The sequence below is a fragment of the Sesamum indicum genome, linkage group LG10 (assembly GCF_000512975.1).
Source record: "Sesamum indicum cultivar Zhongzhi No. 13 linkage group LG10, S_indicum_v1.0, whole genome shotgun sequence".
Taxonomy (NCBI): Eukaryota; Viridiplantae; Streptophyta; class Magnoliopsida; order Lamiales; family Pedaliaceae; genus Sesamum; species Sesamum indicum.
In genome coordinates, this window is record NC_026154.1 from 17188760 (window position 1) to 17207034 (window position 18275).

The window sequence follows — 18275 nt, forward strand, 5'->3', positions numbered from 1 at the left end:
GTGTCAGGTTGTTATAGACATGGGGGGGGGAGTTGTTGAACCAACCCCGTGGGAAGATTGATCAAAATGCTATAGTAGGATGGGGACACTGGCACTGAGAGGATGATAGAAAGGCTAAGGAGGTAGTAAGACACGGAGGTTCAGATTGGACAAGGAGCTGAAGCTGGTGAATAAGCAGATGCCAAAAGAGAAAGTGGTGTCTCCTCACCAATCCTTGCTCATCCTTTTGTAATTAAGATCGACTTTCAATCTAGAAGGACAAAATCAAAGGATGAGAAACGCCAAAGTTAATCACTGATTGCCTGGCCAACAGATAAGTTATATTATATGAAACGAGTACATATCTTGAATTCGGATCATAATAAATATTACTCTTTATCTATTTTATAGGAAGAGGTGGGGGCGGCATGAGCATGCAAATTATTCAAATGGATGCTTCACTATTAACATATAACAAAAAATGTCACTATAACAAACAAACGAATTTGCCCATACAGGTGATTTATCCAATGATGAGGGAAACGGGGGAAGGGGCGGAAAAATGTCTTCCTAGTATTTATTTACAAGTTCCGCTTCAAAGCAGACAACTAAAACATCACCTCCTTGCCACTGTTTGCATGCGACAAACTCCGTCAGCCTGTACAACACTCATAAATTCAAATCAGATCAGATCAAGTAGTGTTGCTTCGTCCTCATACAAGCAGTCAAACTAAAATCTTACAAAAGAACAATAGCACTGATCTAAGATTTATATACAGAGAAAGACCATCGTATACATAAAATGGTAAAAGGTCTGCAATTAAAAAGAAAAGGAAGAATAGAGTATTATCAGTGAGATGCTATACAAAGTTCTACTTTTACTAAATAACTGACCTCTAATATGTCAGCAGTTCAGAAAGTGCAGTAAGGATCCCCTTATTAAGCATCAAATTGCAACTTTCAACCTTCATTTGTTTGAATCCTAGTTAATCTTCTCTGGATCCGGATGGTTAAGGGATGCTTTATGACAAATCAAAGGATCCTTGCCCTTCACTGATGGCATAAAGTAGTTTCTTGTGCATAACTTCCTATAAAGAGAATCAAATTCAGTACCTTACAGCATTTAACATAAATTAAATAGTAGCAGAACTCCAAGCAAACTTTTGGTTCCAACATGTCAACCACAGACCAAGTAAAGTATAAGTTGACAGCAATGGAGATGGTTTGTTAAAACCCCTCGCCCAGACCAGGTGGGTTGGACCCATTATGCCTGTTAGAAGATATTTTTCTTTGAAGGAAAAATTACAATGACCTCCCTGAGGTTTGGCATAAATACGAATACCCTTCATTGTTTGAAAAATTACAAATACCCCGCTGATGTTTGATGAAATTATGTAATCCTTGGATGGATGCATGAAATTGTCAACTCTGTTCTTACTATATTTTCAGCTTTTTTTAAAAAAAAATAAAAGTTTATAAAAAAATCGAACGGGATGATGGAAAAATTTTAAAAATTATAAAATAATTATTCACTTAGTCCATAAAAACATAAAAAATAAATAAACTTATAATTTTTAATCCACAAGGGAATTTTGGTCAGTTCATCATAAAAAACAAATGGAAACCTAACGGATTTGGCTCATTGTTAAACGACCGTTAAAATCAGAGGGGTATTGGTAATTTTTTAAACAACGAGGGGGTATTCGTAATTATACCAAACCTCAAGAGAGGTCGTTCCCTTTTTTTAAATAACACTAACTTCATTTCATAAGTATGAGATAAAAATATAATTGAAAGATTAATGTCTTGACATAAATTTAGAGCGCATATTTTAGACTAAAATATTAAAACTTTCAAAATAAATGTTATTTATGCATAAATTAAAACTTAATAACTATCAATTATTATTTTAAGTTATAAAAGTATTATTTTTATGTATTATATGTAAGTATAAATAGAACATACAATTTTTTTCATGCGTGTATAAACATGCTTCATATAAATATAGACACTATATAAAAGAAATGTTTAAAAAATACATGGGTTCGGGTCAGCTCCAAAACACCAAGGGGACCCACCCCGAGGTCCAGTTATGGCTAGAGAACCTGCCCAAAACATGCGGAGTTCAAGTCCTCGTCTAACCTAAAACCATTGCCATCCCGTTACACGTAGGGATGGCAACGGGGTAGGTCTGGTCTGGGGCGGGTCCCAAGAAAATTTTGGACCTAAACCTAGGACCACGGATTGGACCCGATGAACCTGGTAGTCCTAGTTAATATTTTAAAATATTAAAGATATATCTTTTTTAAAACAATACTACCATAACTTTATAATTACGAGACAATATAGTTATTGAAAGGCTGATTTTTTTGTAAATTTGTATGGGCATGTTTTAGGGATTGAAATATTAAAAAATCTATAATGTGTTACTCATACAAACATTAAAATGCTTATAAACTATTTATATCATTAATTTAATTTATAAAAATATTAAGTTTAAGTATTATATGTAAGTATAAAAAAATTATACATATTTTTATATATGTACAAATATATTTTATATTTTAAAAAAAATAATGGAGGTAGGTTCAGGCTGGTCCTGGGTCCAACCACTTAAGGCTTCAAAACAATTGCCATCCCTATAATAAATACACAGCCAGCATCGAGAACAAAAGAAGCAAAAAGGTTCTGAGATTTTTTTTCCGTCTAACCTTGGAGGAATATGGTGGAAGCTTCAAGTAATTTGCACATGTCATCACACTAGGTAAGTCATCATCGGCAGACTCTGATGGACCAGAGCCATTGCTGTTCATGCTTGAAGAATGCTGTTCAAATAAAAGAGAAGGTATCAGCACACGCTGATTCTAGTCAAGAGAATATCGATACCCAGATCCTGACAAGCAACATACCTTTCTCACAATTGTCAACTTGGGTTTCAGCACAGCTAGACCACCTGCTGGAAGCCACGGAGCACCAGTGACAAACTGACAGAATGCCCTTTGCTGCTCGAGGGTGAATTCGCCCATAATTTCGAGAAGCTAATGACAGGATAAAAGGCATAAAGCAAATATATGAAATCCAGTGAAAATAATTTTGTGGACTCACTCAAGTGAAGAAGTAACTAACTATCCTTTTTTCATTATTTTTCTAACATCTCTAATTCCATGTGTGTTTTATGTATGCATAGGAACACCTACATGGACAATAGCAGGACTTTTGGACGTGTATCCATGATCAAATTTAATGTGATCCGCAAGCGACTCAGCCTGCATGGAACACAAAACCGTTAACCAGGCAAATGCAGGAATCCAAGTTTCTCCTTCAAGTTCACCTAAAGGAAACATTACCTTCCACAACTCTCTGCGGCCACAGAGGAGATGGTCCAACTCATATGGAGAAAATATTTGCAGAGTAGTGATGTCAAACACCTAAAAACCACAAATCCATAGAATGAACTCTTCAACCCCCATATGACACCCAAATGTGGAAACACTGAAAGATTGATCTTATACTATTACTTCAGCCAGTCCGAAATAATGTGCACATGTTACGACACCCTTGCTGGACGCTATAGTAATTACTTGTTGAGAATTTAACCAAGGCCACTAGTTCATTGGAGAGAGATTGATCTATTCAAGCTACGCAGAAGGCAGAGGTTAGCTTATGGTTTGGGCTGGGGGCGGTTATGCATGGGGTGATTGGAATGTCCAAGTGAAGTAGGATCAATGAGAGAGGAGCAGTCATGAACTTGCTGGAAAGGAAGAAAAGCCTATTTAAAAGTTCTCTGGCGTGGAAGACATATTTGCCATCAAAAGTTAATTAAACTCGAGCAAAAGAAAAACCTGATTAAATCCAGATCTAAATGCTTCCAACTGCCGCATTATCCCAGTGCCTACAGTAGCATCAACCACAAGAGAAACATAATCCCCCAAACTACTTATATCCACCTGTGAATAGAAGCAGTTGAAAGTAAACAATAAATAGAGTAAATCAGGGATGGGTGCCTGACAAGGAAGAAGAAACACAACAACCAGAGAAAGAGAGGTACATGGCATACATTTTCATTGCCTGGTTTCAGAATATATTCAGGGTATCCTGGAAGGGAGAAATCTAAACAAAGATCCCCAATTGAAGCTCCACGAAAACGCAACTCTTCTGGATTATAGCTTCCAGTGGATTCCAAATATTGTTTTCGGCATACAAGGGCTTGCAATTCTTGCAACGTAGTTCCCAGTTCCACATCGAAAGAACTGATATCATGTAAATCCAGCTCCTGCAAAAGTAATGAATCATGAAAACATACTTAATCAACCTACAGAAAAAGCTGGTCACCAAAATTTTTAGATGCAAATATCTCATTCTCCCAACAAACAACATTGAATACACCTACTTGACCAAGGAGAAGCTTATAAAATGCAACTGACAGAGGCAGATCCAGAAGCCTCCCATCTTGGAGCGCCTTAGCTATAACTCGCCCAAGTAATCGATAATACTCTCTCACTTTAGAAAATTGACTACCATCAGAAGTATCAACATTGGGTGGCCAAGGACGAGGAAACAATCCAAGAGGCACATGAATAATATCTTTATCACCCCCAGATGCAGAGATCCCAGCCAATTCTTGAGGTTTTACACCCAACTGTCCATCTACATCAATTTCCATGGATGGTTTATCAAATGATAAACCTGACCTCCACATTCCTAATCCAACTTTTTGAAGCTCGTGACTTAGAAGAGTGTAAAACTCCAGAGTCGGCCCCAATCCTGTGCCAACCTCACCAAAATATTCAACTTCAAGAACAGCCTTTTGACTAGAATACATCTCCATAACTTCTGCAGCAGAGTCTAATATCCGATTCCTGGATACACGAACTTTCTGGCGTTGTAATATCCCAAACCTCCCCTCTAACCTCCCCTCTATTTGGCTCGTGGATCCTTGACCATCAGCACCTTGCTGCTGATGGAGCCGATACAATGCAAGGGACAAACCAAGAGCAGTTGAATAGAAATATTGGCGCCGGGTTTCAAAAGGAAACAAAAATGGGCAAGCTTTAGTCAGCTGGTAGCACCATGATGGAAGAGACCCACTGCAAAGTGCAAGAGCATCCTGAATCTGCCGAGCCAGTTTTGGAGTCAGCTTGCCATTGATAAAATCCTCAGAAGGAACATTGACTCCAGTGGTATTGAGTACATCTAGACTTGAAAGTTTACCCTCAGCAAAGCTGTCAATCACTTGCTGGACTCTCAAACGTGGCGCAAGCTGATTCAATCCCTCTAATACACGCAACAATGCTAAAATATTATACGTGGGATTACTTCTTTCCAAATCACAAGGAAGCTCCCCTTGCAAAATACTATCAAACAGTGATACATGACGTGCCGAGGAATCAGAGACGGAGCTACTTGAAGAATTAGCTTTCCCAGACTTAGATGGAGTTGTTGAGCTTCCAGTCCCAAGTGAAGACCTCTCAGCTTGACCATCTGCTCTTTGATACATTATAGTGTAAATGTCAGTCGAAAGCCTGCTTCCATCACTAGATACAAGATCACTGCCAGCAAACTTATCATCATCATCCTCATCTAAAACAAGCTGCTGTTGAACTGCTTGATAAATAGTCAAGTGTCTATTAAGCTGCCTCCCCCCTGCAGTAAATATTAGTTTTGGTGAATCATTAGAGCCAAATAACGGGCGTCCTTGCCAATCTCTGCCCCAACTTCCACCTCTATTAACAGCTGCAAAGGACATTGCTCCCCTTGAACTAAATGAAATACCACTCCAAAACTCAGCAGAACCTCTGCTGCCAGAACTACATGTAGGATTGTTCTGCACATCACTAGGGGAAAGGAAAGAACCATCTTCTACAGTGTCGCCCAATTTAACATCGTGCACTTTGTCCGGCCAGTAAACGAGGATAGTATCACCTCCCAGTACCTGTCAACAATGAAGATAGTAGCTGAGTACAGCCAATGTTTTAGAACAGACTGAGATGAAATAAATGAAGAAACGCAAACCACAATCCGCTATTTCAAGTAGCAATTGCACCCATCTACTGCATAATATATGACCATAATAAATACTCCAAGGACCTGTTTGTTTGGCAAGGAATGGCATATTTTATGGGAATTTAATTACATAGCATCATATTATTTTCTTTTATAACATTACTTCAAATTTCTGAAACAAAATATATTCCCAAAAATTGGGAATATTGAACCAAAATCCGGGAATGTAAAATGCTAACATTTTGGTGGTATTCTTATTCCTTTTCCTTGGGAGTCTAGACTTTTTTTAGTTTTTCATTATTGTTTGGCAAGGAATGGCATATTTTATGGGAATTTAATTACATAGCATCATATTATTTTCTTTTATAACATTACTTCAAATTTCTGAAACAAAATATATTCCCAAAAATTGGGAATATTGAACCAAAATCCGGGAATGTAAAATGCTAACATTTTGGTGGTATTCTTATTCCTTTTCCTTGGGAGTCTAGACTTTTTTTAGTTTTTCATTATTGTTTGGCAAGGAATGGCATATTTTATGGGAATTTAATTACATAGCATCATATTATTTTCTTTTATAACATTACTTCAAATTTCTGAAACAAAATATATTCCCAAAAATTGGGAATATTGAACCAAAATCCGGGAATGTAAAATGCTAACATTTTGGTGGTATTCTTATTCCTTTTCCTTGGGAATCTAGACTTTTTTTAGTTTTTCATTATTGTTCTCATTTCTTCAATCATAATTTGTGTTTTTACTGCATTTTATTTTTTATCTGTAATATTTATAATTGATTATATATTTGTGTAGTTATGTTCAATATAAGATAAATATTATACATTTATATGCAAATATGCATTCACTACACTTTATTTTATTTAAATATATAGCATATATTAGGATAAGCATAAGTGCATATATATGCATGCATATATAATATTCGTATACCAATATATGTATTACATGTACATATAAATATATGTATGGCGAGAACATTTTTGTTAACTCACCTCAAATATGATTCTCATTCCTTTTCCATAAATGGTATACCAAATACTTGTAAGGGCTTCAATTTATTTTCCTATTTATAATTTGTGTAAGGGCTTCAATTTATTTTCCTATTTATAATTTCCTATTTATAATATTTATTTTCCTATTTAAATTATTCTCATAATTTGTGTTTTTATTGCATTTTAAATTTTTATCTATAATATTTATAATTGACCATATATTTGTGTAGTTATGTTCAATATAAGATAAATACTATACATTCATATGCAAATATGCATTCACTACATTTTATTTTATTTTAAATATATGGCGTATATTAGGATAAGCATAAGTGCATATATCTGCATGCATATATAATATTCGTCTACCGATATATGTATTATATATACATATAAATATATGTATGGCGAGGACATTTTTGTTAACTCACCTCAAATATGATTCTCATTCCTTTTCCGTAAATGGTATACCAAATACTTGTAAGGGCTTCAATTTATTCTCCTATTTAAATACCCTACACTATCCAAACCCCTGAAATGGAACAAGATGCCTAGCAATCAAATTCCTAGCAATTATATTCTATGTATCATATTCCACTCCCGACAAATTGGGTGCTAAAGAGTTATGCATGTCAACCATAAACTCATGCTGGCTCCATCCTACGACTTAAAACCTACAGGGAAACCAGCAATTCAAGCACATAGTTTTCCTCCCAAAGCACCAGGTTCTCAAAACAGTCCATCCTCAGACTTAAACCTTAAGGAAAACCGGAATTTAAGCACATACTTCATCTTCTTACACACGTCCCAAGTACTGCCTGATCCATGAATATTATATATCATGTGAATTTCATGTCTTACATTAGTGAATGAACACTGTCCAGTCAGTTGCTTTACAGTTCCAACATTGAGATTATTCTGATGAACCACAGCACACCTGAATCTTAGATTCTGTTTTTCATACACACCATACTCGTCTAATACCTATAAACAATAAATGTGTTCGTACTACATAACATCTAGAAACCAAGCTTATTGACCAAAAGATGATACAATGTCATTTACCGAAAAGTTATTTCAACCCAGGATATTAAGTCAATCTCAAGCAAGATATGAGATCTTAAGAAGGATAAAATAAACATTGTCCAAAGGACAAACACACATACATCATCATGGTCGTCGTCGTCGTCGTTACCATCATCATCATCATCTGATATATCATCATCAATCACCAAAGCATCGTCAATTTCTAGAGGAGAAATATCCAATTCATCGTCCTGCAATATGCACAAAAGCAACACTCAATATGTAAAAGTTTAAATAGGCATTAAGAACAGGGTATCATCACAGAAAAAGTGGTTAATATTTTCATCCTATGTCAGGCACAAGAGAGGGGAAAACATATATCATATCTGCTTTAGCATATGAAAGTTTGCCTTGTCCAGGATATGCTAATTGACGCCAACAAACATACAAGATACAAGGAAAAAATCCAAAAGCTTGATAAACACAGCACTGTCTTCAGAAGCATACCGAAAGTGGGTCCAAGCTTTCAACAATCCTTTTTTCCCATAAAACAAGGAGGAAAAAAGAATATCGTTTAACTATAAAAGGTTCCCTGCTTCCCTTGAAACTGAATACTAGAAAGCAATTCAATTCTCGTATCTTTCATATCTGCAGATCTGGAAACTATTAACCAGATAAAAGAACCAACATTGATAAGTCATATGCTTCAGTAGCTAGAAAGAGCGCATGTGGACTACACGCTGATTGAATGAAGCAAGAAAGGTGATTAACATATCAAAGAAATGAGAGAAAGCAAGATTTTACCAACTTCTACTAATGTAATGGTGGATTTATACATGTCATTACACCAAAGAAAAACTCAAAGGAGGCTGATTGAATTGGTTAAAATATCAGGTACATCAATATGTCAAGAGAGCAGTCTATCTGTCACATAATCCAAGCCCCAATAGAAAGTTGGACAGCATCAGTGTAGTTTCCTATTGGCCAATAGGTAGGTCCAACCTCCTACTCATCCACCAGCACTACTCATTTTGTGAACCAAAAGCCAAAAATATATATTAGAGAACTAAAATAAAAGAGAAATTCAGCCAAAAAAGAATCAGTGAACAAGAAAGCATACCTCAGAACTGGTGTGCCCTTCCACCAGCTTCATTTCATTATCTTTGTCCAAGGCTGCTCTTCGGCGGGCAGCATTCCGGGTCTGGGGTCCCCTTCCCTCTTCTTGGTTAGGTTTCAGTACTGCTTTTCCTTTGGCTTTTACCGAGCTTGAATATTTTTCAAGTGATGAATCTTTTTTAGTTGTATCACCTATACTAATAGAAGATCTTGAACGAGTTGAATGGCGTCGAGTAGCAGAAGCAGGAGTTGAACCAGACGGCGAAGAAACACCAGTCCCTGCAGGAGTAGTCCTACACACAGAGTTCCAGGCAGACACTGAAGGCTTTTGACCCAGCTCACTTTGTTGAACCATGGGCCACAGGAATTCTTCAACTGCAGCCAAACTTTCTAATGGATCAATCAGTACAACATTTGAAGAGTAATCGCGGAGAGATTTTTCTCCCTGTGCTCGGCAAAGGCGCAGCTTGAATGACTGACACAGAGCACTTAGACCAGAAGAAAGGCGGGCATTTCCTCCAGATGATCGTGAAGCATGGCTCAGCACGACAGGAAAGAACTCCAACGAGGATAAAGCATCTTGAAGTTTTTGAACCAAAATGCTCATGGGAACTATATTCCCCTCGTCAATACTTGAAGGAAGGGCAACAGCAACAAAAGATCTATATCTTTTGATTGCTTGTTGTCGAACCTTTGGCAGATTAACTTCAGAAATTCTCTCCTTGGAGAAATAACCACAAGTAAAGTAGTTAAGCAAGGAGGCAACAGCTCCACTACCAATAAACTCAAAAGTAGAAACCCCATCCCCTCCACTGAGCTCCAGCAGCATCTCAGTTATCACCTCAACCAAGTGGTCCTCTTTACTAGCAGAAAAATCAGTAGGTTGGGGGCCAGAAACTTTTGATTTTCCTTTCGATTTAGTCTTCTGCTCATCAATCCCCACGTTCAACTTCATGCAAAGATTCTTTAAGCGGAGTAGATCATCCGTAACCCTTGTTTCACAAGCCTCTGAATCTGGAGGGAAAAATTTTTCTTTGAAAGCTTTTGCACATGCACTAACTGCCGCCCGAAGATTAGAATTGACTGTTGGAATTTCGACCGAGTTTGCATGTGAAACAATACTTGGAATTAAGTTTTTAGAATCTTCAGCAGGCTTTGCATCAGAACAAGAATTAGCACTGCGCCGGCGATTGCGTCTAGACCGTGAAGATGATCCAGAAACAGAATCATTATCCTTCTCACTGGAAGATGGCTTTGAACTACTTGGACCAGTCAGTATCAATGCATCGACGGCATGAACAACACCTTCCCTTACAAACATTTTAGAAAAAACACCAGGAAGCTTTTCCATCAAAATTTCTGCTATTTGAAGAGCAGGCACCAGAACCTGAGGATCTTTCCAAGCTAAAACCCCAGCTAAGAAACTAAACAAACAAAACGGAGTGAGTACATTCCTCTAGGCTGACAAATCCAAAAGATACCCCTGCAAAAGGAAAGTTAGTAAAGGCATATACCTTGAAATGTTTGTGACATTTATTAAAAATTGTATCATTTCAGCAGGGCTGAAGTACATGAGTTTGCCAATAACTGAAAGACATTTATGGCGAACAGGCCCATTGACACTGGAACCATATATCTGCATGAAATTATGGAAAAAAACGAATAATGTCATGAACTTGAAGTAAAGCAGGTGAGGTACTTTAAAACAAACCTGGATCATGACAGGGAGGAGATCCATTCCAAATTGCTGCAGAAGTTCGGGCTGATCATTCAGTAGTTTCTCACGCACTGATTCCTCTTGTGTACTACTCCCATTTGAATCTTCCGGCTTGGCAGAGCCGCTGCCTGCATGACCCTTCTTAGAGAGAGAACCTTTGACAAACAAACTACTGCTGGGTGGAAGGGAGATTGTTCCTTGAGGAAGAGGTGGAAGAAGCTCATTTGCCAGGTTAACAATCTCAAAAATCTGATGATATAGGAGGAGCCATCAGTTAATGGCATGGAGGATATGTGGATTTAATTTCATACATTATGACAACTTTTTTTCCCAACCTAGGAATTCAATTTAAACAAGCACCTGGTAAATGGGTAAAAAGAAGATTATCCCTGATATAGAATTTGGAAGCAGAAAGCAGGATAAAAATCACATGAAAACATGGCAAGTACTCAAATTTATGAAGAACTGCCTGGAAAATGTTAGCTAAAGGGCAAACTGAGCAAGAAAATGGCCTATACCTGCTCTGAGGGTCTAATTAAAGCGGGTGAAACAGACACACTTGACACAACACCAGACCGTGACAATATGTCTTTCAGAATGCCACTGATCCCAAGGAGGAGGAGGGAGTTTGCTCCTAAAGGAGAACCACTTGCACATGTGGAAAGAAGCCGGATCCAAACCTGCATGCAGTTAAGCTCATACTACCACCCCTCAAATATACTAGTTGACCAAAACTTGTCATTGACCTCACCGTGTATGTAGAAGTGCTAAGGGAAGCCTGACCACCTCCAGAATTGCTGGATGAAATCAGGGCAGCAGCTTGTGTGACAAGACCATGATTGCAGAGTTCATCTAGTTTCTCTGGTGATGAACCAAATGCCTCCGCGATACGCGTCAAGCAAATAGATGCAGATTCCAAAACCTATGAATCACACAAGGATCATGCAGATAGCAAACATGGGAACCTATTATATGATCTACCTCAACCATCATTATAACCAAACTGTATCTTCTTCTAACCTTGGCATCATGATATTGTAGGAGATTTGTCAACAATGGAACAGCTTCCATCACAAAATCAGTTGCATCTGAAGGAAGCTTCTTACACATGTTTGCAGCAGTTGATAAGGCCACCCTCTGGCAAAGAATTAAAGTGAAATTATATTATCTAGGACAAAATGTCAGGGGAAGATACTTCAATAGCTAAATGAATGGGTTCAGAAAAAAAATAAACTATACAATTATCCACTCTTTACACACCTGGACCCCAGTGGAAAAGAAATCAAGATATGAAAGCACAGCCATAAGTGCACCAGCGCGCAAGCAAGCAGTTGGGTGTTCCTGAGATATCTTTTTAAGGGCTTGCAGAGACTGTTCAAAATAAATCAAAATCAATACAGCATCTAGAAACTAAAGAATACCAGAATATTCATAGCAGGGTTCAGCAACATAGTCAACAAAAAACTTGACTACTGTCAGATAAAACAACAGCACATTAATCCAGAGAAATGCAAGTTCCAGTTAAATTCCCAGCAAGCATTGTTATGCAACAGTCATAATCAAGTTCACCTGTTCGGCTAAGTCCATGTACTCAATAGTCAACAGCCGAGCAACAAAGCAAGAGACAGCACCATAATGCACCACTGCAGCACAAGAGGAGGGCAATACATCAACCAAGTGCGTCAGAGCTCTAGCAGCAAAAAGCATGATATCTGGATTACTCTCATGGTTAAGTAACCCCACCAGCACCGGAACAAAAGAATCCACTGAAAAGGTACTCAAAGACTCCTCCGGCCCTATTGAGAGCATGTCACAAAGCTGCGTTAACGCCTCCACTTGCCTGCCTTCCTCCCCATCAGCCCTCAACCCCGACAATATCTTTTTCAACCGTCCACTTTGATGAGAAGAAGAAACAGAACCCATGGCCGAGCTTGGGAGCAAAGCCAAATTTCTCAACAAACCCTGAAGAGCGCTACTAGCGGAAGACAGATTCTGGTGCAAAATGCCAACTCCACCCTCACTGTCGTTATCATCGTCATCTCCATCGTGTGAATCAATGTTCAGCCCTAAGCTCCTCTCCATTTCTCTATGCCTGATTTCAGGCGCTTTTTCTTTACCCTTATCCCAACTAGTAGTGTCTTTATTATTATTAGTAGTAGTAGTAGAATTCCAATTTTGATTAATGCTAGGGTTTTTCCCACGGCGGCTGCGGGTGGTGGAAGCAGAGGCAATCGAGGGGTCCGGGTTGGAGTCCATTGAAGCGGATCGAGCGGCTGTTCGAGAGCGAGTGGTGATCGATGGGGAGTTGGCGGAAGTGGTAGCGGCGGAGGTAGCAGAAAGGCGAGCGCGTTTAGTGGCGCGTGTAGTTGGGCCAGAGAACGTTGCTGAGGTGGATGCCTCCGCCCGCTTCCGGCTCCGAGTTTCCATACAAGAACCAAAGAAAATCGATTAAACTACTCGCCGATTAATCGGCGATCAGATTGTTTCCGACTCCCAGATTCCCATCATGTCGCAATCAGAACCTCCAGAAAACCCCAACTCAAAGCCGAAAATCAGGATCGAAAATCAGCAAATACATCCAAATCAGAAACCTTAATTCGACACAAAACCCTGCGACATTAATACGAATTGACCCAGTTGTTTGAGAGGACGAGCAATCGAACGGCAGATTTTAATTTATGAAAATAGAGAGCGAATGTAGGAGGGAGGAGAGGATGACGAGTTGACGATTGATGGTAAAAAAAAAAAGATGGAAATATTATTTGTTTGTATAAATATAAGAAAAAGAAAAAAAGAAAACCCTAATCGAGAATCGTATGGTTTTGCTCGTAAATATAAATCCAAAGAAGATGCTGCTGCAGAGGCAGAGCAGGTGCAGTGGCTTTTTCTTCCCTTTCTTTTCCCTCGCAAAACGGGTAATTGCCAATTTGCACCCTGCAAATGCCGGTGTTTGAAACTTTTCACCTTTAAATTTAAAAAATATCAATTTGCATCACCTGTCACCACTTTCCACGTTGAAATTCTTCATGTTTGGTCATTACTCGATAAATTGGTCTTTTAAGGGACCGTTCTGATGGGCTGAAAAGGGTGGATATGGGCCCAAATCCAATCCACCTTTATCGGTCATTTGTTTTTTCACTTATCGGCTTGGGTCCAATTTAGGGGGCCCATTACAATTTAGATATCGCAATTGGTTCCTGATGGATATATTGGTAATATTAAATAATTATTGAAGGTATATTGGTAACTTCCACACTTGAGATACACTATAAGGACCTACACTTTCAACACCATAAAATTTCATATCTCACTATAAATACTAAAAATAATATTTTATATTGCAGATTACTATTGATTAATTTGACATATCATATATCCAAAAATTCTCTCACTAAGCAAAAAAGAACAAGACCTAGTAGTATTATTGTGTCGAGGTAATTTTTTCGTTCAATCCCTTAGTCGAAACCACATTGTGGGAAAACATTACCCCCAATGTTGAGTATGTAAACTAGGTATAGAGCCTATGACATTCGAAGTGGACACTACCCATGTAGCACAAATGAATGAAGTGGGACAGCCTTGTGAACAGTCACCACCTTATGGGACAGCCTCCCCTACCTCATGAACAAATATCTCTCAATAGGGAGATCTCCCCCACCTTGTGAACAATCTCAACCCCTGCCCTAAGGGAGAGCACACCCCAGGTATTCCACCTCAAGAACCGATGATACAGCTGACGCAAAAAGCTTTATTGTCCTTGATTCGTGATGCATCCACAAGGGCAGCCGCACAAGCAATGGCCCAATTTGCAGCTCATCACCCCGTGAATCCGCCCCGTCTTCCCTCATCGAAATCCAGAATTATTCTTGACTCCCGAAGAGGAGGAACAGAGACAGGAAAAGGTGAACAATAGAGTTTCTTGACCTGAGGTTGCTCAACTCAAGAGCCAACAGCAGGTGTAGGTGGCGGTCGATGGGTCATCGAGAATAGTGTATGTGACGGCTTTTACAGAATTAGGAGAGGTGGTCGTTGTGTGGTAGTATGAAAAAAGAATATTGAGGGGAGATGGGCTCTAGGCCCTAGGCCTTTGGCAGACAAAATCTGCTAAAACAAAGGGAAATATTTCTAAAACATTACTTTTACTGTCCTAAAACACCTTAAAATGCCCAAAAATAGCCGAAGACAAACCTATCCAAACATCCACCCTATTTTGGCCCACCTAGAAGATGGGTCAAAAACAAAACTGAAGATAATGAATAGACCCAATATTATTGTTTTGGACCCAATTTTTTAAGTGTGATAACATGTATGAGTGATCCTATGTTGACAACTGGGAGCATACTGGACACTAACCATACAAATTTTTGTGATCAAAGAGGGAAGCGAAAATGGATCAACTAGTTCATGGGTCACCCAATTATATCCAAATCAAATTGATCAGATTTAAATAATGAAATAATATAGCCAAATGCCGAGCTAGAATAAAAACCGCTGGCTCAGCGGCCCAAATTTTGTAAACAGTGCATTGGGCTGGGTTAACTAGAATATTCAGCCCATTGCCATGTAGTAAACATGACCGCAATATTGAATGATTAATTAATAATATACTAATTTTAATTTATGAGATCTTATTCTGCAAAGTTAACGCTGCTTAAGTGAACATGTCAGTAAAGCATAACAAACCGACAGTTGGCCCATCTCCAGTAGCGAGGCGTATCGTCGACTCCGAGTACCTCAAACAATCCAGAATGCTCGCTGTGAACTCCGGCCTCTAGCCCTCCAACCAAAGAATTCTTCACCTATCATGCTTTACTTGACGCGTTTTCTCTGCATCTGATTCTGTCCGTCACTCCTTTTTTCCCCAAAATTCAGAAAATAGTTTATTTAGATAAGCTTCAGTGCTTTAAACAATTACTTTCTATGGATTAAGTGCATTTCGGTGGCATGACGCCCGAAGGTATGACGGAAATACGGAGACTGGAGGTCCAAATGGTTGGATCCGAGTGTCGGAAATGAGGAGTACGCTCATCGCATTGCAAGTAATGGCTTGGAAAAGTCTCTCTCGATTTTGTTTTTAGTTTATTTTACTCGACAATGTTGATTTCAGCATTTATCGCTCTCTGCTTGCAAAAAATTCTTGTAGTTTTGAAACAATTGTATATATCATACGTTAATCAAACATTCGCCGCAGTTTGTACTGGTCGAGACCTTTTGTTACTCACTAAATGGAATATCTGTTCGACCGAATATGGCTTTTTTTTTTTTTTTTTTTTTTTTTTTTTCTGTTTCTGTATTTCTGATCAGTTGCATGCGTTGGATGAAAAGTTTTAGCATTGAGTGAAATGTATTCTTTTGCAGTTTTGGATCCTTGCATGTAATATTATTTCTAGTATCCAATTATCAGTAGTGCTACAGGTAGAATGGACTTGGTGCAGTAATTATTTTCTCACAGCTCATAGAATGTTTGTTTTTTAGAGTGGTGACAGTATTTAGCTGAATTTACTGTTAAACATAGCTTAGTGGATGACTGAATGGTGTGGAGAGAAGCTGTATTACTTCCTACATTGGATTAATATATTCAACTAATGAAAGTTGCCTTTATATATCTGATTAGTTGCAAACTTTAGTACAAAAGTTCTCACCTTGTATTTGTTGATAGATTGTTGGAGCATAGTTCTTAGTATGTTATTTACAGTTCGACTTAGTGAGTGCTGTAATTTTATCAATTGAAAGTGGACATCCTTATCAAATTAAATGGTTAATTGATTTTGGATTTCACAAGTAGTGAAGTCTAGATGTTCTAATATTACATATGCCGATATGCATATCTACAAATATTCTAGAGGCTTGATTGGCCGCTGTTGAAAGCTACAAAAACATGAAAATGATAAATTTATAATTGAACTTCGCATTATCAAATGGTATAGTAAAGTAAACACTATCTTGATTTATTAGTTAATATTGAGAAAGTTATTAGAAGCATGGAATGTAGAATCCTTATACTCCCAATTCGCGGACTTGTGTCATCCTCTTGCTTGTTCAGACAACACAAATCACAAAGAAACTATTTTTGGTCGGCTAAGACCAATGGTTATGCTAGCTACCACATATTTCCTTCAGGATGTAAATATGTCTCCCAAACGGGGGCAGTTTCGGTTGCTAAAGAGCTTCACAGCATTATGGAAACTTAGTTTGGATCTTATCACTTGTTGCTCATAACTTGTTATGCACTGATTTATATTTTTGTACTTAGCAACTTTTTATTCGCATTAAAATGACATTTTGTCTAAATTCTTCCGGTAACATCTTCCAATGTAAAATCCATATAGAACCCACTAAAAGTATGTTGTGGTTGTGTGCAACTTATACATTAACATATTTCTTCTCTTGTTGTTTCTCATATATTTTCTTTAAATTTACACAATAATAGAATTAATACTGCCCAATGCAAGCTGAATTGAAGTTCAACTAGCATTATCTTTTGGGTTGGGTGTTTGGTGTGCCACATCTGAGGGAGGTGTTCTAGGGAATGGGTTTATCTGTGATATTGTAGCACCTTCACTAAACCCTACGAATTTCCAGCTTTTTATAATTTGTTTCTAGTGTTAAGGTGTGAAGATTGCTTACATGCTGAAGAAGTCAAGGATGACTTCATGTTGAAAAAGTAAAGGATGACTTCATGTTGTGGCTATAAATACTCTTGTTGGCATTGTTTTGTAGTGCAGAGTAGTGAGAAAAACATATAAGTTTTCTGTGTAGTCGAGAGATAAAAGAAAGAGTTGAGACGAGAGTGAGTGTTGTTTTTCACGTGTGGTGAAGACTTACATACAGGTGTCTGTGTGTTGTACTCCTCAATTTTCCTCCTCTTTGAGTGTTTTCCCTGGCTTGGTATCGCCCCCAGACGTAGGATTTATATCCGAACTGGGTTAATAAATTTGTGTGTCTTTTATCTCTTTCATATTCCAGTTATTGTCCATCTTGCCCGGTCCAGTTTCTAACAACTAGTATCAGAGCCAGGTTCAAGGAGTTAAGATGGAGGGAAAGATTCCAGTCGAACGGTTCAATGGTTCCGACTTTGGATTTTGGTGTATGCAGATGGAGGCCTACCTGTACGGGAAGGACCTGTACGGATCACTTGCAGAGAAGTCCGAGAAGACGAGTGATGAAGAATGGAAGGTGCACGGTCGAAAGGCGATGAGCGCAATAATCCTGTCGCTCTCTCAGAATGTCGCCTATCATGTGAAGGGAGCAAAGAGCACGAAGGAAGTCCTGCAGACTCTTGCCAATATGTACGAGAAATCCTCAATAATGAATAAGGTCATACTGATGAAGAAACTATTCAGGTTGCAGATGGAGGAGAGGAAGTCGGTGGCCGATCACCTCAATGACTTCAACCAACTCACGATACAGCTGGCGTCTGT

General features: G+C 38.4%; 1 protein-coding gene across 2 annotated transcripts; it reads right to left on the bottom strand.

The window, feature by feature from the left end:
- Positions 421–13790, bottom strand: LOC105173040 (E3 ubiquitin-protein ligase UPL3). Of its 2 annotated transcripts, XM_020697377.1 has the most exons (19): positions 12598–12737; positions 12424–12497; positions 12115–12225; positions 11875–11991; positions 11606–11776; positions 11373–11534; positions 10849–11103; positions 10652–10773; positions 9142–10561; positions 8162–8272; positions 4370–5911; positions 4037–4252; positions 3822–3926; positions 3327–3407; positions 3177–3245; positions 2889–3017; positions 2691–2804; positions 874–1067; positions 421–637 (listed from the first exon to the last, which is right to left on the bottom strand). In XM_020697377.1, exons 2-18 carry the CDS (start codon positions 12439–12441, stop codon positions 1002–1004), a joined length of 4809 nt encoding a protein of 1602 aa, XP_020553036.1. In that variant the 5' UTR covers positions 12442–12497; positions 12598–12737; the 3' UTR covers positions 421–637; positions 874–1001. The 2 variants fall into 2 exon arrangements, with proteins under 2 accessions (XP_020553036.1, XP_011092986.1); XM_011094684.2 differs by having other exon boundaries at positions 12424–13790.

Excerpts from the sequence above, each read along its gene's own strand:
- LOC105173040 (XM_011094684.2), bottom strand. The coding sequence starts at position 13,281 with ATGGAAACTCGGAGCCGGAAGCGGGCGGAGGCATCCACCTCAGCAACG. Across the intron at positions 11,992-12,114 it reads TCTTTTCCACTGGGGTCCAG|AGGGTGGCCTTATCAACTGC; the intron begins GTGTGTAAAGAG and ends ATTCTTTGCCAG. Across the intron at positions 1,068-2,690 it reads TTCCACCATATTCCTCCAAG|GAAGTTATGCACAAGAAACT; the intron begins GTTAGACGGAAA and ends TTCTCTTTATAG.